General features: G+C 34.7%; 2 protein-coding genes across 4 annotated transcripts; one reads left to right on the top strand and one right to left on the bottom strand.

Annotated features, from left to right (window-relative positions):
• The first annotated feature begins 1,210 nt into the window (after positions 1–1,210).
• Positions 1,211–10,831, top strand: slc5a8l (solute carrier family 5 member 8, like). Its single transcript, XM_024270267.2, has 15 exons — positions 1,211–2,508; positions 2,787–2,852; positions 3,084–3,135; positions 3,356–3,423; positions 5,626–5,780; positions 6,089–6,229; positions 6,316–6,445; positions 6,553–6,641; positions 6,813–6,925; positions 7,768–7,835; positions 7,957–8,043; positions 8,137–8,330; positions 8,451–8,560; positions 9,917–10,002; positions 10,106–10,831. The coding sequence occupies exons 1-15, from the start codon at positions 2,155–2,157 to the stop codon at positions 10,211–10,213; spliced, it is 1,821 nt and encodes a 606-aa protein (XP_024126035.1). The 5' UTR covers positions 1,211–2,154; the 3' UTR covers positions 10,214–10,831.
• A 946-nt stretch (positions 10,832–11,777) lies between these two features.
• On the bottom strand, positions 11,778–22,977 carry sycp1 (synaptonemal complex protein 1). Of its 3 annotated transcripts, none has more exons than XM_024270268.2 (30): positions 22,856–22,977; positions 22,373–22,502; positions 21,147–21,228; positions 21,016–21,059; positions 20,744–20,911; positions 20,124–20,191; positions 19,921–19,994; positions 19,779–19,837; positions 19,596–19,662; positions 19,452–19,525; positions 19,238–19,346; positions 18,718–18,812; positions 18,235–18,338; positions 17,105–17,186; positions 16,904–16,966; positions 16,704–16,820; positions 16,515–16,625; positions 16,343–16,435; positions 16,193–16,267; positions 16,017–16,079; positions 15,806–15,922; positions 15,629–15,739; positions 15,457–15,549; positions 15,290–15,367; positions 15,111–15,197; positions 14,890–15,033; positions 13,124–13,195; positions 12,939–13,046; positions 12,732–12,797; positions 11,778–12,591 (listed from the first exon to the last, which is right to left on the bottom strand). In XM_024270268.2, exons 1-30 carry the CDS (start codon positions 22,879–22,881, stop codon positions 12,454–12,456), a joined length of 2,718 nt encoding a protein of 905 aa, XP_024126036.1. In that variant the 5' UTR covers positions 22,882–22,977; the 3' UTR covers positions 11,778–12,453. The 3 variants fall into 3 exon arrangements, with proteins under 3 accessions (XP_024126036.1, XP_024126038.1, XP_024126039.1); XM_024270270.1 differs by having other exon boundaries at positions 22,752–22,884; XM_024270271.2 differs by lacking the exons at positions 15,629–15,739; positions 15,806–15,922; positions 16,017–16,079; positions 16,193–16,267; positions 16,343–16,435.
• Positions 22,978–23,400: the final 423 nt, after the last annotated feature.

The raw sequence follows: 23,400 nt of genomic DNA, 5'->3' as shown, positions 1-23,400 counted from the left end.
ATTATCACAAAAAATCAATTCATTGTGAATGAGAACAATCAGAGTTAAAGCTATGTTAAGTTATAATCCACTGAATTATTAAAGAGATTTTCTATTTTGAACAAATTAAAGAATTTAAAGTATGCATTACGGTTTTAAAATATGGTAGGGTTCACTTAATTAGCTATTATTTAGTTTTTGTTGGTTATATTGATGAATTTTTAGCTGAAATGCACCGGAAACTGTAATATATATTATCTTATTATTGATGACATCACCTTTCATGCTGCATTTGCTGCATTGACATGATCCTATAGAGTAGGATGTCTTTTATTTTGAAAGGATGTCATGCAAAAGTTATAAACTATTTCATATTTTTCAAAAAAGCTATTTTCTCTTCATGTTTATGTTTTATTTATTCCCCAAAACACAATAGCTAATTTAAATGTATCAGGTCTGTAGCAAAAACATAAATATAAATCAGTATCTTATTTTTTTGATGGGTGAGTGAAGACTTTGATGCTCCTACTGGGTTTTAGTTGGCGAGAAATCGGCCCAAAGCACTCTTTAAGGGTTAAAGGTTGCAGACTCCTGATTTAAACGATGGTTTCATGTACTTAGGAAAGTATGTCGAAAAATTGCATTGTTGACTAATTCAAACATTTCTGCAAAGTTTAAAAAAACACAGTCTATAATGATGCAAACACATTGAAATTATATTGTTAAAGGTGGAATTTGAGAGATACTGATGTAGGTTGATTGTTTTTTTCTTCAAATAATAATCTATGGTGAAAATCTACACTTCATGTTAAACTTTAGTAGTCTGATGATCTGAAACATTAAAGTTTGACAAAAACACATTTTTTAATACAACATATACCACAAACGACACACTAAAAGTGGAAGTATTTTATAATTAAAAAGATTGAAAGTTTGAACTGATTCTTTAACTACAACTTTGCTTAATGATTGTTCAAGATTGCCAAAATTATGCTGACAAATAAAGTAATAAGCTACATGTGAGCTTGTTTCTGCTCTTATCTGCTCTTTTATTTTTTAGTTAACAAGAGTTCTTAAAGATAAAGAACAATTTGGTGTTGTAAACAGAGTTATTAGGAAGTGGGAACGATTTCTTTTCAAAGTAAATACCAATTATAGATAATTACCATTTCCTTTTAATCTTAATCCCTTACTTAAAATATCACTTACAACAGCACTTAGTAACATGGACATTTAGGTTGTTATTCTTCCTTTCCTCTTTTTGCCAAGTGATAAAGCCGTTTGGTAATCTTCAATGACTTTATGAACTCCACTGTAACTTATTCTCCACGCAAATCACTAAACCATAAAACTAAAAGAAATTTAGGCTGGAAATATGTAATATTTGATTTGCTGACACAAACGTTTGAGACACACCTTCACACCTTCTTGTAATCATTTTTTTTTTTTTAGATGGCCGTACATTTCATTGACTATAAAGTTTAAAATCACTCCCACCTGTCAAAATTACTGTAGATTAGATTAGATTAGATCATAAAGGATTGTCATCTGTGACAAACAAAAAAACAACTCGAGGGAGAAGGACCAACCCCAAAGTTTTAGCCTGCCTCTTCCTGAAAGTCTTTATATAACCGAGAGCTACTAAGTAACATGCAGATGTCATTAATGTGTCACTTAGACTCTTTATTTTGCGAGTAAAAGAGGTGTTTTAATTGTAACCGGATAACAATCTAAGCTACATGGCAGGAAAATAGCTTTTTATCATCAGTGAAATTATTACACGCCTTGTGCCTTTTGGTCCCCATAGATCATTAACTACCTTCGCATTTATTGTCTGCTCAACACTTGGAGCCATCCAGACTCCAGCTACCTGCTCGAGAGATGGTTGGAATATCTCACTGAACTGGCTGAAATGGACCGAATGAAAGACAGAAACCAGGAAATAGTCGGATATATCGCTTAATTGTTTAAGGTTTGAAGGAAGTCTAACAGAAAACACAATTAAATCTGTTGACTGAGTAAATCTGTTTGTTTTTTTAGTGTCACATACTCCATTATTTATTTAAATTGTTCACTTTTTGCGTTTAAGATTTATACATTTGTCAATTAAATCTATTTATTAACAACTACACAAAGGTAAGGACTTTTTTTTAAGCTTTTCTTTTATAAAAAACGATGGTTGGAACAGGTGGCCCTGTGGCCACGTTCTCCGTTTGGGACTATGTAGTGTTTGCGGTAACGATTGTGGGGGCTGCTGGCATCGGCCTTTTCCAAGCCATCCGAGGCCGCAAGGAAAGCAGCAGTGATGAGTTTTTGTTAGGTGGGCGACAAATGACAGCAGTGCCAGTGGCCATGTCCCTCACTGCTAGCTTCATGTCTGGGATCACCGTCATTGGAACACCCGCTGAGGCGTACCGGTTTGGTGCTGCTTTTTGGGTTTTTGGCATTTCCTACACCATCATGTCCACCGTCACCGCTGAAATTTTTGTTCCACTATTTTACCGGTTGGGGATCACCAGTGCTTATGAGGTAAGGGCCCAAGATAGACAGTCAAATGTCATTTTTGCTTTACAATCTTTTACAATCACAGAGATAAGTGATAAATGTGTGTTTTTTCCGTTCAAAGTTGATTCAATGTACAGTAAAAAATAAAAGACTTCTTCCTTATTGGAATAATTTCCTGTTCAACATAGCAATCAAAAAGTTAATAACCAAGATTTTTTTTTTTTTTTTGCTCATTTTTGTTCCAGACACAGCTTTTCCCTTTTTGTAAGGTTGCAATGTTTCCCTCTTCTCTTTGTTTCCAGTATCTTGAGCTGCGCTTCAGTCGACCCATTCGATTAATTGGAACATCTATGTACATCGTACAAACGGTAACTCTTTTCAATAAAACAGAACAAAAGAGAGAGAAAAAAATCTTCAAACCCTTTGAGTATTTTTCATTTCCAAAGAAAAAGAGTAGAGGTTCCTCCATTGAAAAACAACATCTGCTTTTTTCCTTTTTGCCTGAATTCAAGCTGATTCTAGATAGCAGTTTCACTGTAAATATGAAAGCATGTTATGTTTCCATGTAATTAACTAATGCTGACTTTTGTTTTTTCAAGGTTTTGTACACAGGCTTAGTCATCTATGCTCCAGCTCTTGCCCTGAATCAAAGTAAGGAACTCATGTAGCTAAAAGAATGAAGGTTTTTAAAAGCAAATGATTACAGTGGAAGTATCAGGTTCTGTCTTTGCATTTTTAAAGTTACACATTTTTTTATTGAAATAAAGAAGTAAAAACAAAAGCCTACAGGAAATATATAACATACAACCTACATGTGGGTGTATAAAAATGTATAAAAATTTAAAATGTAACTTTTTTTGTTCTTAATTAGTCACTGGATTGGATCTGTGGGGTGTGCTGGTCGCGACTGGACTCGTTTGCATAGTCTACTGTTCTTTGGTTAGTACTTTCACATTTAAAAACATTTTAATTTCTTCTTTGAAACCTTAACATCATATGGAGATTAGATATAGTGACTCTGGATCAGCAGATTGGGGATGGTTATTGTGTTTTAAGGGGTTGCACGTTGAGGCAGTAGTTAGCGCTCTTGCCTCACAGAAAGAAGGCCCCGGTTCAAATCCAGGCTGGGCAATTTGAAAAACATCAACTGGGACCTTTCTGTGTGGAGTTTGCATGTTCTCCCCGTGCATGCGTGGGTTTTCACCGGGGACTCCGGCTTCCTCCCACCGTCCAAAAACACGCTTCATAGGTTAATTGGTGACTCTAAATTGCCCCTAGGCGTGAATGTGAGAGTGTATGTATGTATGTGTGTGTGATTGAGGCCCTGCGACAGACTGGTGACCTGTCCAGGGTAAACCCTACCTTCGCCCACCAGTAGCCGGGTTAGGCTCCGGCTACCCCGAAAGGGACACAACGGACAAGAAAATGAATGAATGAGGATGATGAATATTGTGTTTGATTTCAGGCTATGTCTGAATTCCCACCTACTACTACAAAAAAAAACTTAAATCTTGCAGGACTATTTAATGCCATTTAATGCCCATGCTCACTTCTTTTTCTTTTTTAAAGTGCGCTTGTGATGTCACGAATTTAACAATTGAAAATCAAATCAAAGCAAGCATTTTGCGATGTCTATGATTTCACTGTGTTCTGATGATGAAAATATGGATTGTTTGTTAAAAAATACCTACATTTAAACTCTTTTTTTCTCAAAAATTGTTCAAATGCAAAGCATGGTGGTCTACTGTATATTTGCTAATACAGTGAGCATCAATGCACACTGGTTTTTCACAAAGACTTCTGGGAAATTTCACGGGTACTCTATTTTGGAATTGTACATTTGGACAGCACTACTAAATGGTGAACACACTATATAGTGCACTATGTACTGAGTAGTGAAGGAATACGGATGTAGCTATAATCTCGCTTTTTGGTTAGGTTGTGAAATACTAATCCTGTTCCTGATCTGCACTGAAATACCAAACACTGGATGCTTGTTTTTTCCTGTCTCCACGTCAATGGGTAGTTTTGGCTCCATAAGAAAAGTCTTTAAAGTACGGTGTCTGCTAACACCTTCGTTGGAGCTTTACCATCTAATCAAAGTCTCAATAAAGTGAGATAGACTATATTATTAGTTTTATCAAGGGCTTTTTAGTTCAGAAAGATAAGCTACACATTTGAGAGGTAAAATGAACATCTGCCGAAAGAGTAGATTCTGGGAGGAGATTGACTGAAATATTTGAGCATCAACAAATGTCTGCTGTGGTGTCCCAAAGTTCTAACCTAAAAGATGACGCTCTTAATGAACCATTCACTTATCTGTTGTCACAAGCTGTATCTAGTGATAGGAGGATAGAAAGAAATATTTTACTTAAGAAAAGCTGAATAATCAAAAATGATCTGATCAGAGTTAATTCTCCTCAATATTGAATCAATAAATAAATCACATAAAAAAAATCAGATTCAATCAACATTAGCAAGTTGTGACCAGCTGCATCACTGATGAAATGGTCATCGACATGTGATGCACTGTGTGGTTTCAGTGGTGGACAACCAGCACATTAATCATTCTAGACAGGACATATGTGGCAAGAAGTGCAATGGTTGTGAAAATAAAGCCCTGTCAGATAAAGATAACATTGCAAAACCTATTAATGCCACTAAAAGTGAGTTTTGATAAGGATTCTTTGTGCACTGTGCTTAAAATTTTCTGTCACATGTGAGTTCAGGTGTTAGTCAATCTCAACATGAGCAATAGTTGACGACAAACAGCTTTAGTGTGATCTTAGGGTCTATTTAATTATTCATTAAATAGAAGTAAGCTACTGTGGTTAAGTTTAATGAAGTTCTAGCTTGAGTTTGTGTATCCAACACTATGATTTTATTTATTTATAATCGGCCTTTACTGCGACAGACTGGCGACCTGTCCAGGGTGTACCCCGCCTTCGCCCATCAGTAGCCGGGATAGGCTCCGGCACCCCCGCGACCCCGAAAGGGAAGAAGCAGTCTGGAAGATGAATGAATGAATGAATAATCGGCCTTTATATTAAATGCAATTTTCCAAATAATCCTAATATTGTTACCACACAAAACTTTGCTTTGCATCAGAATAAGTTCTAAATTGCTCTACTTTTTGTTTAGGGTGGCCTTAAAGCAGTCATCTGGACAGATGTGCTGCAGATGGGCATCATGCTGGCAGGATTTATTGCTGTCATCGCTAGAGGAGCTGTAATAAGAGGAGGCCTGGGCCAAATCTGGGAAGATGCTAGACAAGGAGGCCGACTGAAAGCTTTTGAGTGAGTTCCCAAAAGGATCATTTTTCTTTAGAATAGAGAATTAGATGTTGCATAAGTTTACAGCTTTGGGAAAAAACAGATTACCATGCAAGCATTGTTGACACTTTACCATGGCTACATCGAAGCCATGCACAAAATAGGTTTACACACGGCAATAAAGATAACTGCCTATGTATGGAAAGCATACAAAAACCTTTTTTTATGTATCCTTTCAAAACATTTCATTTATACAGAAGTTTACAATGCTGGTCACAATACACAACCTTTTTGTTCAAGGCTTTTTTCTAATGTCCATGCTTTCATCACAGCTTTGACCCTGACCCCCTGAAGCGCCACACCTTTTGGAGCATAGTGATTGGTGGCAGCATAATGTGGGCTTCTATCTACTCAATCAATCAGTCCCAGGTGCAGCGCTACATCTCCTGCAAAACGCTGGGCCATGCCAAGATGTGAGCACTCCTGTCCTGTTGCATGAACAGCATGTTCCTGCTGTCAGCAGTAATTCGTGTATTGACAAGTCCTGAATTACTTCCAGGTCTCTGTACGTGAACATGGTTGGCCTGTGGGTAACAGTGAGCCTGGCTGTGTTTTCTGGCCTCACCATGTACTCAATTTACAAGAATTGCGATCCACTGTCCAATGGTGATGTTTCTGCCGCCGACCAGGTAAAAACAGTTGTTTATGATCGACGCACCTTTGTACATTCCATGTGCACACTGATTTAGTGATGCACTGAACAATTCAATAAACATGGGTATTGTTTGTTGGCCAGCTGCTTCCTTATCTTGTGATGGATATCCTGGCAGACTTCCCTGGGATTCCTGGCCTGTTTGTAGCTGCAGCATATAGTGGCACTCTAAGGTGAGCCGGTGAGGAATAAAAAATAAAAAAAACTGTGTTATGGTTGATTGCAATAAGTAAACTATCAGCATTTCTGAAGAAATCTCTACAGTCTATCATCGGTTTGCAGTGAGGGCCGGACTTTCTGTGCAGCTTAGTTTCTAAAATCTTTCCATTGCACATTTCTTGCAGCACTGTTTCTTCCAGCATCAACGCTTTGGTTGCTGTCACTGTGGAGGATTTCATTTTTCCTGTATGGAAAAATCTCACACAGAGACAAATATCTTGGTTGAACATGGGCCTAAGTAAGTTAACAGTTTTTTTTGCCATACACTATGCTTTAGAAACAGTCAATTATTGCAACTCGCAAGTGAAAGTCCTGTTTACAGTGCCTATCTTTGATACTTTGACATGTGAATAAAGTGAACTGGAGTAACACCCTGACTTAAAGGTGATCACATTTGCAATTACACCGGAGTTGCTTTACTGGTTTCCTTAGAAATGTATCTAAAAAACATTGAAATATTTGTTCTATATTAACTCTAAAGGTACAGGAACTAACATCCTATAGATTTGTACAAATTTCAGGAAAATGGAAGCTCATGGATATTCGCCGGCCCCTATCTTATCTTGTTAGGCTTGGCAGATATTAAAGGAGTTCTGCAGTGCAAGTTAAAACCTGGTTGCAAATGAATTACAGAGAGAAAACTTTGAACAGGTTAACACTTGTCAATTCAGCACCAAACTAAAAATCGCTCCAAAAAAAATGCTTTTTCAATAGGGCCCATGGACACAGTGTACAGAATGCAGAAGCTTGAGTTCTGAGAAAGTAATTTGGTTAACAGATTGATAGAAAAAAATCTGTATGGGCAGGACTTCCATGAAACAGTGTAAGATTAGCTACCATGTCAAAAAATAGAGCACTTATTTCTTAATATCACCCTCACAATCAACACTAAGCATGTATTTGTTCTTTGCAAATTGAGATTTTTTATTTAAATGATGCATCTTTGAAATTATTTTAAAACTTTTGTTGCTAAATTTTGATCAAAAAAAACTTTTAATTTGAAATAATTGAGTATATGTTTTCTAATATGTGGTTTAAGTTATGCCCTAGTTTTGAAAAGCCTGTGGTTTGCTCTCTCAGGTGTGTTCTTTGGAGGGGTGTGTATTGGAATGGCAGGAGTTGCTTCGTTGATGGGTGGCGTTTTGCAGGTGAACTTCCATTCAGAACTCTGTCATCAAATACATACTGTGTACATATTTTGCTTTACAGCTCCCCCATGAGCTGAATGTTAAGAACTGCAAGCCCTGATGATAAATGTTCTTCTTTCAGGCTGCTCTGTCCATATTTGGTATGATCAGCGGGCCTCTTCTTGGTCTTTATTTATTAGGGATGCTTTTCCGCACACCAAATTCAACAGTAAGTACTGCACCACTGCATCATTTGGCAACACAAAAACACAATGGTATATCAAAGATGAAACTGACTACAAATGTACAACTCCCCCTGCAGGGAGGACTTGTGGGCATGGTCACTGGTCTAGTGTTGACTCTGTGGGTGGGAATTGGAGGCCAGGTTTATCCACCAACAGCCGACAAGACGAACCCTCTTCCTCTCACCACTGCAGGCTGCAACAACACAATGAGCCAAAACTACACAACCGCAACTCCCTGGGCCACTTCAGCATCACTGACCACACAATCAAGGTTTGTGAGTTTACAATGTTTTTCTAATAAACATAAACAACAACACGTTTACAAAACTAATTAAAAATGCAGGCAACAATTAGATAAAATACAAAACACACATTTCCATTTTTCTTTCAGTTTCAGGCCAGATATAGCGGATTCTTGGTACTCCCTGTCTTATGTCTATTTGTCTCTCCTTGGGATGCTGGTTACAATAGTGTGTGGCCTGCTGATAAGTGCAATCACAGGTAAGCTCTTGGTATTTTACGTCCATAGCAACTATTTAAAGAAAAATAACATAGAACACTCTATATTTACGATAATAACATCATATAAATCTGGCATTATCTTGGAGAAATGGGTTGAGTTAAGTGACATAGTTGTTCCAGTTGTACTCAGCTGATGCTTTTTCTTGTTTTAGCCATCTGTTATGAGAACATAACGAACATGAAATTGCAGAGGAAAAAAAAGTGGTTTACTGGCTCAACCCTTAAGAACCCTTGGTGATAACAGTGTAACACAAAAATATCAGAAGTGCGTTATGTGACCCTCTGGGCTTGTGGTGCATTCTACATCATTTTATTTTAAAGGAAAAATGGGTTTGAGTCTTCATGGGTTAAGATCAGTCCAACCTTCAACCTTGTTACAACGATTCAACCCTGTGACAGTGTATTTTGTTACAGGGTTGGATATTTTAACTAAAAGTTGTAAAATGATCACATTAACTTGGATAAGGAGCTACATATGGCATGAGGAGAACAAGAAATTCATATATTTTTCAAAACAATTTGCTTTTTCCCAAACAATAGTAAATATAATTTATGCATGTAGCAGAGTTGAAAGATGCTTGATGATGTCAATCTGACAATAGAGTAAGAAAGTTGGCTAATCTTTATCTGTCTTTAGAGTATGAGCTGGAAAATATTCAGTGATGTCACTTCCTGGTTACCGAAGAAGTTGGACTGAACCATTATTTTTTTTTAAATTGGGGGACTGATAGGCTGTTACGAGGTTGAACAAAACAGGGACATGATTAAATTGTGCAATATGACAAAGATTCTTGTATTTTTTTTTTCTTTTTTTTATTTACGGGAAAATAGGCAAATGATTGTGTTAGCAGAAATAATTTGAGGTTATTGGCTATTTTTATTAGTTTTGTGTGGTGTGAAAAAGTAGGGGAGATACTTATTTGGCCGACCTCTACACCTCAGCGGCCCATTAGATTTTTCAAAACATAATTTTCAAACTACTTTTGTGTGCTAGAATGCAGAGACACAGAGGTCTTTCCATTTCTTGTTTTAAAATGCATTTTATGGCTTAATTTATATGAAAACATTGTGGTAAACCTATGCACTAAAGTGCACAGATTTAGGAGAATCACTCAGCTAAGGAATCTGAGTGTATCTTCGTGTCTTAGCAAATTCTAAGGTTATTTCTTATCCATTTGTAACTAAAATTGACTGAAAATAATTGAGTTAGAAACAGCTTTTGGGTTACCAATAAGTAATTAGAAACTTAGTTTTTTTCTTTTTATATAATTAACCATTTGAAACTGAAAATAAAACTTTATTGAAGAAACACAAGACAATTTGTGTGTTAAACAGGTGGATGTAAGCAACAGAAAATGAACCCGGACCTGTTTGTAAAGATGAGTGACTTGATTTGCTTCAGGTGTACCAATAAATCAAAGGTAAGAGGCTAATTCCGAATAAGTTTTTGATATCGACAAAAAAAGTCCCTTTGAAAATATACATAAAAATACAGATAAATGTTTCTTTTCCTAACCATTACAGACAACAGATGACAAAGAAAAGTCCTCAACAGACCATCACATGGCAGTTCACATTTCAGCAGACTTGGACATCAAAAACTTGGAGACAGAAAAATCCACAAAACTCTAATTCTGCTGCGTCTAACTCCTTGAAATGTTTCTTTGCTAAAACCATTTATGCTGTTAAAACAAGCTATTGTAAATAGTGTTTCTTCTTTTTATGTTGTTGTAATCTAAGCTGCCATGTGACTTCCTCATTCCTCAAGACACAGGCATCTAGTTTCCTTATAACCATACTAACATTTCACAATAAAATAAACTTTTACATTTGTGATAAAATCTGGAAAACCTTTAACTATGTTTTATTTGGTTGAGATGTTTAATGGGAAAAGTGTTAAACAGAAAATAATGGTTTGTATGTTCAAGTGAATTTAAATCTAAAGAGATTCAAGTCCAATTGTGTTTAAGTGCTTGAATATTTAACAGCATTGATTTAAAACAGCCGTATTGTTCAATTCTATTTGTGTGTATACTGAGATTGATCCGCTCCGGCTTTTCCTTTTATTGTTGTAGAATTATGTTGCTTTTATCACCCCATCCTTGAGCGTTTTCAGTGATATAAAATATTGCCAGAACGTTGTACTCTTTTCTTTTTTTACTCAGACACAAAACCTGGACACCAACAGCCATATTGTTTGTTTTTATAAAATGCTTTGAGCCTGTTGCATTAAACCACCATGTTTTCTTCTCTTTTTGTGAACTTTTTGCACAGATTCCAGAAAAAAAGAAGTTAATAAATGTTTTGTAACAACTTGAATCCCAGACTGAAAAATAATGTGTTTGCAGTATTAAATTTTTTAAATGAATTTTAGACCATTACGTTAGATTGTGTCTCCTATTTAGTATATCAATATTTAAAATACTCTGTCCTGCCCATTTTATTTGCTTCTGTAAAGGAGATTAATTCCTTATGATGTTCAGAATTCGTGTGCTGCACAATGATGAGAAGGCCTGAATGGTAGATCTTCATTGTGGAGAGTTTGCATATTGATCACATGGATGAATGGGAGTCCAAAAACATGCGTCACATCCTGTTGTCCAAATTATTCCTTGAAAGTGTATGTGAGTGTTTGGCCCTGCTATGGACTCTTCCAGGTTGTGCATCTTGCTCTCCCTTTACAGTAGCTAGGATAGGCTCCAGCAACCCATGCGACTTGCACAGGACTAAGTGGGGATGGACAGATGGAGGATTTACAGGAATTTAGGAAATAATTGTGCCATGAGTGGATGATTTACTGTTCTGACCCCTGAAGGGAACAATCAAAAGGCAAAGAAGATGGAATATCCTGCTATAGAGAATGTGAATTGTTACTCCAATTTTTATCCAGATATCTGTCTGTTTTTGAAAAGTATTAAAGTTTATACACCCATAATGTTACCATTTGACAGTTGTTTTAGGCTCACGTTCCAGACAACAGAGATTAGGTTTTAACATACCTAGGGTTCCACTTTGAAAGAAAACACATATTTTCATTTTAAAGTTTAGATGAGTGGCATAAAATAAATCCCCAGAATTAATGCTGTAATTATTAGACAGTCAAACTTAAACACAAACCACACCTTCTTACATGTGAAAAAGTGAGTCTCAGGTTGCCATTTCAGTGGACGGAGAAATTCAAGATTAAGAACATGACTCAAATTCTCCTCTCTACACTTTAATGTTTTCAATAACAAAAAGAAAATTACAATTATCTTCAATCTTCCACACTGAACGTTAGTTGTAATATAAGTTACATTTTTAAATTGCAAACTTTAAATCTAGAACTTCACTAGTGTCTTTACAGCACATATGAAATGCTATAAACTCTTCACCAATAAAGCTAAAGAAATCTATTTCATTTTAGCACACAGGAACAATAATTCTGATTGACTTTCTGAACACGTTTTCAATACATCTCTGCCCTATTTCATGTTTTCTATAGTTTCTGAGACATCAATAAACTCACGTTTATCCACTAAAACCTGACATGTTTAGATTGAAACTACAACTTCAAGTGTCACATTTCCCATAAAGGACGATTGTAAATAGAACAAGTGTATTAAAGAACATAGATAACCTACAGCAATACTAAATGGACTTCTACTGAAACTAGAAGCAGAACACTTAAATAATTATTCAATCTCACTTCTTTGTAAAATAAACTGAAATAAGTTCTGTTAGGTGTGAACATTGAACTGAATCTGCTCTTACAATATTAATCACAGGTTATCTAACTATTGGCAAATGAAGCAACAATCCTTTTTAATAAATGTTGAAGTATTCTATTTCAAATGAATTTTGTTTGTTTTTCTTTGAACCAGTAGCAATACTTATGCAAAGATCTTGTCCTTGGTCTTCTGTCTCTTTTCAAGACCTGTGACTGCAGTCCAACCTGCATCTCTCATTCTTTTCATTGCAGCTAGTTTTAGGGAGAATCCAGGTGAGACAGAAGGCATTGGACTTTGAATCTGAAAAACATATTGAGGAAAAAAAATACAGTGAAAAAATAGTAAAGCAAAAGCCAACGTTGACCATACAATCAAATGTGTCTTTTCATTTGTGTTCAGCAACAATGTCTCAGTGTAGAAAACCACTGTTGTGGCTTTACCTTTTTTGAGAAGTTGACTTTGCACTTTGGAGCATAAACCTTCCGTGCTATTCCATTTGCAAAAGTCTATTAGAAAAAAATAAAAAAACAATCAAGCAGTTTGCTTAGGTTATATTGTAGAGATTGTAAGAAGCTTCACAAAAATGAACTAAGTTAACTAAACTTTTCTGACATTAATATCAGCATAAAAATTAGAATAGAACTCACAAGAAGATCAAGATGATCAGAGTCTTCAGATTTTGGGTCCAGCTCGATAGTACCCTTCTCCCACCAGGTAGTTTTTTCATTGAGGGGGGGTGTTCTTATTCTGTAGGACTATCAAGGAAGTCATAGAGTAAATAGCAGAATCTCAACACAATTATATGTTTGATTCAGGTTTCAAAATAAATTACCTTGATTTTTGATTGTCCATTGATGCTGGAAGCAGCACTTCCTGGAGTTTTCTGGTCTTTGTTCAGAATCCGCTAAAATACAGAAATTAAAGTCAGCTCAAGGTATCACTTCTCAAATTGTAAATGGAAAAAAAAACTTTATTGTTCAAATAGCCACATTGATTTTTAAAATGCATTTATGTTGATGTTAATATCTTGGTTTGCTTTGTGAACTTTGTGGTTGATTTAATTATTGTAAAGCAGGGTTTTCTGAACTCCAGTCCTCGGGGCTCCACCATGCTAAACAGGGCTCTTGAGTGCGACCAATTTGGTCGCATTTGTGACCTAAAAAAAATTCTTGGTTACACTAGTTCACCCAGCACTTCTGTGAGTAGAAATAAACACATAATCTCTGCGACTCCAAAAGTCTCCTTCCTGAATGTGTGTGCAGGTGTAACAACCTCCTATTGTTGTTATTAGTTGAGGTTTCAGCTCTGTGAAGCATTTTAAAGTCCGACCAACAATATTTTATCTGTTTTCAAAGTGTTTTAAAGTGGTCTTCTCACTTTGATTCTGCTGTTTTTAGGCAAAATCTAAAAACTCTAGGACATAGTTTCTGCAAAGAGACAGGAGTTCATTAGAAATTCACCTCAGACTGTTGGTGTGAAGAAAATCTCACTCTGATAACTACTAAATCTTTGTTTATTCGCTTTCCCGTTAGCTTACAGCCCCTCACACTCCCAAGCTAACATCACAGCTGCAACAAAAATGGTGAGCAATATCAGAACTATCCATCTGCGCAGCTTAGATATGGATTCCAGCTCAGAGGAGGAAAACAAAGACGTTCATGGATCTATTTGTCTACTATAGATGGATCAGAATGGGGAAGAGCAGGGAGACTTAGGCTTCACCTATTTGACTTGCTGTCACAAATTTAAGTTTTTTTTAAACTGCTAATTTTTATTAATTTTTATATACTATATAAATTTAATAGTTTATTGTTAATGTAATGTTATAAATACAGAGCTTTATGTTTACTAGTTTGTAAGTTAATCATTTTCAAGTCTTGATGCAGATATTGATAGCAAATAAAAAGGAAAGTGACCATGTAAAAGTGCTGTTAAATGCAATGAAGTTGAGAAGAGAAAGTAGGTGCATTGAACTTTTGTGGTGGTGCACCTAAAAAAAAAAGTTAGGTGTACCAGTGCAACCAGTGCAAAAATTTAGTCTAGAGCCCTGCTGAATGTTTTTTTTTTTTTATGTTTCTCTGCTTAAACACATCTGCCTCTATAGTTTGCCATTATCTGGAGAGTTTGAGAATCAGGTATGTTTGATGGAAAACATGCAGGTTAGTGAGTCCTGAACCCTGGAGTTCAGAAACAGAATACAGATGAATCACGACTCTTTGGGTCCATCTAGTGGGAGAAAATAGTATTACAGTTTACATAGTTACATAGTTACATATTTTTTCACACATCTACTCACCAAATCAAGTTATTAATCTTAATCTTTTGACTCAAAGTCAATTTGTGTTTTTCCTCTCATATATTCACATTAAATTGAATGCTGGAATTCAGAACTGTTTTTTTTCACCCAAGGCGGAGTTTACAGATCTATTTCTGAGGTAATTTCTTAATTTCCTTTCAATGTTTATTGTCTGTTTTTGTTTTTAACCAGTTAGCAGCCACACATAAAATATAAAATATTTGAGTGTAACCGCCTGATTCTCAAATCAAACAAGGTAAACTTCCTCTAAAATGTTGCAGGCTTTAAAAGATTCAACTTACAGTTTTCCCAAGAGATGGAGTACTCCCATCACTACTCCTGGAGGGAGTTTTTATGGTCTTGGTAAAATCAAAGATGTTTTTCTTGGCAGAAGTCACCTCGGGAGTTTCAAATTGTCTTTCCTGTTTATAATATGGAGTTGTTGACTGGAAGTAGAATAATACGTTCTGAAGTTAAACCAAACAGTGGCAGGCTGAGGTCATCTGAGGTGTTCTAACCTTACCTGTTTGCTTATTGCTCGAGAGGACTGGCTTCCATTCAGATCAGATAGCTTTATTTGTAATTCAGTCAGCTTCTTCTGCATGTTTTCCTTGAGGTTAAATATTTATAAGCACAATAAATCATTTTATCAAAAATAAATAATAAAAAAAACATTAACATAAAATAAAATCTGGAACAAACCTTTTCTGTTGTTTTTTCCTGCAACTGGTTTTTGAGGTTTTCAATTTTCAATTTATGTGCTGACAATTCCATTTCCTGCTGAATTTACAAGATAAATAATAAAGTATAATTGATCTCTAGTGCATAGAGGAATTATTTTCTTCAGTTTAGCATTTTTAGATTCAAACCAGTGATTTTGCACGAGCAACTGCCTCCTCTTCTTTCTTCATCTTCTCATTGAACTCTGCCTCCTTCTCTTCAACCATTCGGTCATACTGGCTCTGTAAACACACAGCCACTATTATTTGAACAAAGAAAAAAAGAGTTATTTCTGATAGCACAATACCTTCTAAAACATACCTTGTGTTTTTCCATCAGTGTGATCATATCTGCTATCTTGTGCTGACACTTCAGTTCTGTTTCTTCCTTGTCCTTGAAAGCTTCTGCAGCTGTTTTTCTGAGATTTTCCACCTGTAACACAAACAGTTTTGATGTTCAAGGACAGAAAAAGAAATTCTGAAAGATTTCTAAACAAACCTCATCCATTAACTCCGCTGTGAGCTTGGATTTTGACTCTAGATTCTCCAGCAACTTCTGATGCTCCTCATCCTTTTGCCTTTGAACCTTCTGCAGCTCCTCTTTGAGACTGTTGATCTAAACACAAAAACAAATTAATTCCTCAAATAGCAAGCTTAATTAACGTTATTAATTCAAGGTTATGCTGTTCACAAATGACCCCAATATTTACCTTTTTATTAAGTGTCTTGGATTTTGTAATTTCCACCGCTATTTGCTTCTTCAGCATTTTATTCTGAAAGTTAAAGATAACGTTTTCTTAAAATTAAATACTTGAAAACACAATAATTAGCAAATCAGCTCTTGAACTCAATAATAAAAAATAGAATTGAATTCAAACAAACAAACCTTCACTGTAGTTGTTGCCTTCATCTGTTTCTTAAGTTGTTCAATTTCCAACTCCTGTGTTGACAACTCCAACATCTGTAATTATGTTTTAAAAAATATAATTAGATTATCGTTTGCTTCAATGTATTTCCCATTTTTTCAGCATCCTACCAGTGACTTTGCACGAGCCACTGCCTCCTCTTCTTTCTTCGTCTTTTCTTCGAGCTCTGCCTCCTTCTCTTTGACCATCTGGTCATACTGGCTCTGAAAATATGCATACAAATGTATTTCAATCAAAAATCAACATTTATTCATGGAAGCATAAAACCCAGTAAAAACCTACCTTGTGTTTTTCCATCAGTGTGATCATATCTGCTATCTTGTGCTGACACTTCAGTTCGGTTTCTTCCTTTTCTTTAATAATCTCCGCTGTCGATACTTTAAGCTTCTCAACCTGCACCAGGAAGTGTTGTCTTTGTTTCCCTTTTTTTAAGGACTGAAAACATTTTTAGAAGAATATTGTCAAACAAACCTCATTCATAAGCTCTGCAGCAAACGCTGATTTTGTCTCCAGTTCCTTAAGCAACTCGTGCTGCTCCACATCCTTCAGCCTTTGAAGATTCAGCATCTCCTCCTTAAGTGTGTTGATCTAAAGATAAAACATCCTCCTGCTAATACGATCAACTCAAGAATGAAGCGATTCATTGAAAATGACTGAATAGAGAGACCTACTATCATTTCAAGTTCACTGGATTTTTCTGTTTCTATTGCTACTTGTTTCTTCAGGGCCTCATTCTGAAAAGAAACAGAACATATATAGTTATTTATTTCAACATGAGATACTATTTAGTTTTACAGTTTTTATAGCCCCTATCTTGAACCTCTGAATTTGACGCCGATATGCACTAATTCGATTGGAGACAGCATACTTACCTGTTCTTCCATTTTCTTCTGGAGAGTTTCCATGTTCTGATAGTCCATTTCAACGGTTGCTTTCAAAGCATTAATCTCCCCTCTGTTTAAATGAAGAACATTGAAACTCAGTCAAAGAGCGTCACATTTCCAACAGATTGTAGTCATCTACGTTTTTTTCAAACTGTAGCTGCGTTTCCATTACACATTTGCCCAAAACTTTATCAAAATTCTAGGAATTTCGAAAAACCCGTTTCGAAATGACAGTTTCCATTAAATCATAATTTTGCGATAAAACACAAACCAACACACGCGATCAGTCATTAAAAACACAGCTATGAATGAGAACAAGTATTTTGTTAAATTTGATTCACTAAAAGGGAGCATTTTGGTGACGTCGTAGCTCTGTCTGGGGCGTGCGTGCAGTGCTGCTTGACTCAGATGCGTGAGAAGCCTGTTCAGAGAAAACGCGGCTACAGATGAAGTATGGAGGAAATCTTGGTGATTTTACGGAGGAGCTGCACGATTCCATGACACACAATTTCTGAAGAGCTGTGATGCTGTGGGATCTCTTGATGCACCTGCTGTGCAGCGCTCAGGACAGACACTTCATACCCAGAAGCACATTGATTTCGAAAAAAAGTGTTTCCATTACAGTTTTGCGAAAAATGTCTATTTTGATGCGCCCCAAATACCACCTCCTCCAAGCGCAAAAACTTTTTTTCAAAAAATTCCAGTTTTTTCGAAATTGTGGTATTCCATTAGGAGAATTTATTATCGAAATTCCAATTTGCAAAATTTCAGAGTTAATGGAAATGCGACTAATGACTTTCCCTCTTCAAGTTTTTGCATTTCCGTGATTTGATTTATTCCGCTCTCCTCACTTGCCTGTCTCGTAACTATTTTTGAATAAAAGTAAGATAATTCAATTTGTTAAAAAAATAAGAATTTAGATCATTTCAAATTTAAATAGGTCAGATTTTTCTATTTCCATCAGTGGCTTTAAAACATGTTCTGAAAGGCAACTTTTCTTGAACTGTAGCTCACAAAACCTTTAACGTTTTGCCATTTTTATGTTCAGAAAAAATATTACAAAAAAATATACATATGCTGTAATAGATTTGTTTGTGTAATGGTTTGGCCAGACTCACTTGTGCTGCACAATATGTTCCTTTAATCTTTCCATCTCAAAGTTGCCTTCTTCATTTTTCTTCCTTTCAGCAGACAATTTCTCCTCCAACTCCTGTACTTTGGTCTGGGTGTGGGTGAAGAAAAAAATTAATTAAATAAATGTAGCGATAAGCAGATGTTTTGCATTGCCGTGCTGGCAAAATATTGAAAAACTATATCGGATATGTATCTTACAAGAAAGGCGTAACAGAGGTAAACAGAAAACAAGTAAAAAAAAACATTTAAAGCTGAAAATATCAAAATCTATCCAGTTTGTAATCTTCAAACGTGTTGATTGAGAAAGTCTACATTTCTGTGACTGCAGAGTCTTTGAACTCTTAAAAAAATGTTCAAAAGACAAAAAGGCTGAGATAGTCTTCTATATAATTATAAACAATGATATAATTATCATACAAGTGAATAATTTTAGCATGAATAATGACAAACTTAAATAAATTACTTACTTCAGAGTCTTTACATTGCTGTTCAGCAATATTTAGTTTTTGAAGAATATTTTCCTTCTCAGAATTTATATTTTTAATATGTTCAGCTTGCTGATCTGTAAGGGAAACACATGAGGTTGAGATCAATTAGGAATACTTAGTTTCTGTTCAGTAAACATTCATCTTAACCAAATATACCACATTACAACAGAAGATCAGACAAATTCATTATATCAGCATCAATACATCTTAAAATTCTGAACAAATCTGATGAAGAAATTTGTAATTGAAAAAAAAATCATCCAGCCAACAAAAACATTGTGACTTTGAGCTTTATATGTGAAAGTTAATATATGTTTTTAATCTGAGGACTGAACAAATGTGTAAACATGTAATGAATGGGGGCACAAAAAACATTTAAAATCCCAAAAAATCACAAATTATCTAAGAACAGTACTACAGTAAATACATTTTGTTGATTATCTCCATTTTAATTTGTAATTACTATGGGATTATGCTGACATGTTTTCATTAGACCTACTTGTTGACTCTTCGAGATCTTTGCAGTGCTTCTGAATTTCATCAAGGCTGAGAAGGACTGTTTGAAGCTCATGCTCCTTACTCTGAAGTCTAGTTTGAAGCCCTGTGATCTGCGGGTATAACAGTCTATTAGCTGATTGTTTGAAAAGTTGGGAAAACATGTTTCACATTTCAAGAAAAAATGCTGGAAAAGGATTTGTTTTCTCTTGACTAACCTCTTCTTCTTTTGCAAGATGCTCTTGATGATACACCTCTTTAAGCCCCTCAAACTGCAGAACATAGTCTTTGACTAAAATAAAGATACAATTATTTTAATATCATATTATGTTTCATTAAAAATGTTAATTTTGTAAATGTACCTTTCTGCATTTCTTGTTGGTCAGCTTCCACTTGAATACTGAGGCTCTGAAATGCTGCAACAATTTTCTACAACAAAAAGTTACTTTTATAAGTGAAATAACGACACATTTTAGCTATAGTCTATTAAGGACATCAGAATCTTTCATTTCATATTGACATGCAATATGTTAGCACTGGTTTACCTTAATATTCTCACTATTTTCCATGAAAAGGTGATGTGTTTCTTCTCTTTCAGATTCAACTTTACAAAAAAAGGTCAAATAAGTTAAACGTCTAATGCTATAAAAACGCTTTTCTGCAAAATACAATGAATTTATAACTTACATAGCTGCATTTTCTCTGATGACCACTGAAACGTTTCTTTGAGTATATTACACAGGTTCCTTGTTGCACTGTTTCTGTATTTAAATATTGAATTTTCATAGTTTAGACCAATTTGTTTAAAAAAACTTGTAACAATTGGATATTTCTATTTAAAAACAAGACATGCAGTTTGTGTAACAATGGAATAATGTAAACAAACGTACTTGTTTCTTAAATCTTCATTTTCACCAATCTGCTCCTCCAGCTTTATGCTAAGATTTTCATTTCCAAACTGTCAAGACAAACAGAAATTTTCATTAAGTATCATGCTTTTGTTTTTGTTTATTTTTACTTACAAGCTCTAAAACAATATACAACATTTGTTAAAATGGTAAAACAGGAAAATGTCTTCATCATAAGTGAATTCACATTTTAGGTTTAACTGACAAACAAAAATACTTGCTGGGATTTAAACATTTTGTCTGAAATCATAAACTCAAATAAATTGAAAATGAGGAAATGCTTAAATCTGTTTGAATCTACTGGGTTTTTAAGTAGTTTTTTTATAGGTCTTTTTTTAGAGGTAGGGACTGCTTCAAAGGCCAATTTTATACATTAAAAGAATACTTAAACAACACAAAATCTCCTGTTTAGGAGATTTTGAAAATGGATCCTGCCCTATAAGACGCAACAGTTCAAATCACCAGTGTAGCTTTAATACAGGAGTGGCTTTAATTGTGTTGCCTTTAAAGATAACTTGGATGAGAGTCATTATGGTAAAGAAAAACTGAGAGAAAAATATTAAAGGTCAATTTGAATCAACCTCAACATTGCATACACTCACCTGCAGTTCCTGAATTGCTTTTCGCTGGGTTTCAATCGTTATTTTGCTTTCTTGGAGTTTTCGTTCCTGCTGCGCTGTCTCAGACTCAACTTTGACCTTCCAAAACTTAATTTTCTCTATTTCATCAAAAAGCTTAGAATAAAGTTCACCGGGGCTACTACACATGTTCTGGGAAATATTGGCAAAGATAAACAAACTGTATGAGAAACTTGAAAAGAAAGTGTTGAAAATGCAACCGTTCACGCTGATGTTCTGTTCAGTGAATACTATACCTCGGCCATTTTCAATGGTGACACACCTCTAGTAGATGAAAGGTCTAAAGCAAGAATCGAGAATTACATTTCAAACTGTACTCGACACCTTGTTTATTCATTAAAATAATGAAGTCTGCGGTGTAAAATACCTGGTTTGTTTGGCTTAGTTGATGCAACCACATTTGTGTTAAACGGCATGTTCTTTTCTTCATCAAAACACTGTAGGTGACCCTAAAGAAAAAGAGAGGTAAAGCTTTATGATGCAGAAATAGAATAAATCTATTTAAATTATCTTTTTAATTTATGCCACCTAATCTAACCTAATACAACTATGTAGTAATTTATATTTTTTATGTTTACGACATTTATAGCATTGTCCTTAATTTACAATTATTATACCAAAATGGACACCAATACTAGTTCTTACCATTACGTGGTTCTATAGTATCTTTCTGTAAAAGTATCTCACCTACGAAATTTTATTTTTCAAAACATCATCAAAACTCGACCTGACTCTCAATATTTTTAGCAAATAATTCATTATTTCGGACCAGATTTAGGAAGTTCTTATCTGCTGTTAACCCTCAATAGTACCTGCCAATTACATCAGAGTTTTACGACGACGTAAGAATGACATAGCCCGCCCCACCAGTGTTGTTGTCATTCCAAATTTTATATGAAAGTTTCAAAAAGTTTTAGCTTTTAAATTTTTGGTTTACAACAAAAATAACAACAGTAGTATTGTAAAGTTGGGGTAATCCTTGAAATAGATTTGTGGAACTTGGAAAGGAGCTTTGCTTTATGTGTTTGATTTCTTGTTATAAAACATACAAATTGTTTGACCTCAATTTTTATGTTTTTTGCAGTAAAAAAATGACAATTTTCACCACTGTGAGAATTTAGTTTTTCAGGCAGGTTCGGGTCCAATTTTGGTATTAATGTATATATCTATATATATATATATAGATATATACAGTAAAAGAAAGAAGCCAGGGTTGTACTAAAACGATTTAAATTAAACATTGTCATAAAAAAAAAGTTTTAAAGATAAATTAATTGAGCAAATTGGAAAAGAAATAAACAAATAAAATAAAGTGCTATGAATAAAAACTCCCAGACTACTAAGGGGTTAAACATTAAACAATGTGCCAAATGAATAAATGTGATACTTAAATTATACTTATAATGTGAATATTGTTTAAGAAAAAAAAAAAAAAAGAAAAAGTTATCATATTTTAAAAACAATATCTTTATTAAGAAAGAAAAATAACTAAGTAACTCTGGGCTATATTTTACCAAGCTGCACATTTTTAACAGCATTAACTTTCAATGAATAGGAGTTGTTTCAGTATTATGTGTATGTTTCATTATTTACCTGTTGAATTGTTTTCAAGCAGTCCATGCTGTTGTCGTGTTTTTCCTTTGGCCGAACAACATTAACCTGTCCGGTATTCATTCTAAGAGGTACCAGCAGTTTGAAATTAAAGTCACGGTCTCTCTCCATTCTGGAAAAAAGAGAAAACACATTTAAGAAAAAAAAAACTGTTAATTGTTCCGCTGAAGAATTATTCACCGACATTAAATGTTTATCATTAAAGACTGTAAAATCGTCGAGTTTACTTTCTTAAAGCAATGTTCTTTGCCTGTCGGTATACGAAAAGATAGAGCCCTCTAAAGTTAGCTAGCTTAGCCGCTCAGCCCTAATCCTTCTCATGACGTTTACTAGTTAACCAAACCAAAACGAGTTAACCCACCCCGAAAAAACTCAACAGGACCGCTGACAGATTCTGTTATGCAGGAAATAACTAAAACACGCGAACACAACACCAGACGAATGAATTCGTCGCATAAACTTCACCTGACTCTGCCGGCTGAAGAAGTCATTCGTCACGGTGTTGAAGCGAGCGCGTGACGAGCGGTAACGGATGTGTCAACGGTTATTCTTTCTCTTTTCTAGTTTCTTTCTTTTCCTATTTTATTTTTTCTTATTAATTCAATGCTCTATTTATTTATTTATTTAAAAATATTTCCTAATTTATTTATTTATTTATATTAAAATATTTCTTGATTTATTTTAATTTTTTAAATAACATTTTATGTTAGGATGATTCTGCTGACTTTTTTCAATCATAGCTTGGCCACTAAATATAATTGTATTTATGTATATACCTATTTTTTTATTTTTTATTTTATGTATGTATTTATTTTCTGTGGTACTGTGCAGGTGAAAAAAAATGAAAATCAACATGCCAAATAAAATACAATTAGCCCAATTTTAATAGTGTTTAAAAAAAAGAAAATATTTTCACATAAATAAATGAGTAAGTCAGAACTCACCTCAAATGCAATTCGTCTATAGTCTAGTATTTGTTAACAAAAAAAACCTTAAAAATACTGTCTTAT

This window comes from Oryzias melastigma, linkage group LG5 (assembly GCF_002922805.2).
Source record: "Oryzias melastigma strain HK-1 linkage group LG5, ASM292280v2, whole genome shotgun sequence".
NCBI lineage: Eukaryota > Metazoa > Chordata > Actinopteri > Beloniformes > Adrianichthyidae > Oryzias > Oryzias melastigma.
This window is presented reverse-complemented; position numbering and strand designations above follow the sequence as displayed.

Coding starts and splice junctions, on each gene's coding strand:
- slc5a8l (XM_024270267.2), top strand. CDS start 2,155: ATGGTTGGAACAGGTGGCCCTGTGGCCACGTTCTCCGTTTGGGACTAT. Junction 6,446..6,552: donor ATGTTTCTGCCGCCGACCAG/GTAAAAACAGTT, acceptor TTTGTTGGCCAG/CTGCTTCCTTATCTTGTGAT. Junction 8,561..9,916: donor GCTGATAAGTGCAATCACAG/GTAAGCTCTTGG, acceptor TGTGTTAAACAG/GTGGATGTAAGCAACAGAAA.
- sycp1 (XM_024270268.2), bottom strand. CDS start 22,881: ATGACTTCTTCAGCCGGCAGAGTCAG. Junction 13,047..13,123: donor ATGGACAATCAAAAATCAAG/GTAATTTATTTT, acceptor CTTCCTTGATAG/TCCTACAGAATAAGAACACC. Junction 12,798..12,938: donor CTGATCATCTTGATCTTCTT/GTGAGTTCTATT, acceptor TTTTTCTAATAG/ACTTTTGCAAATGGAATAGC.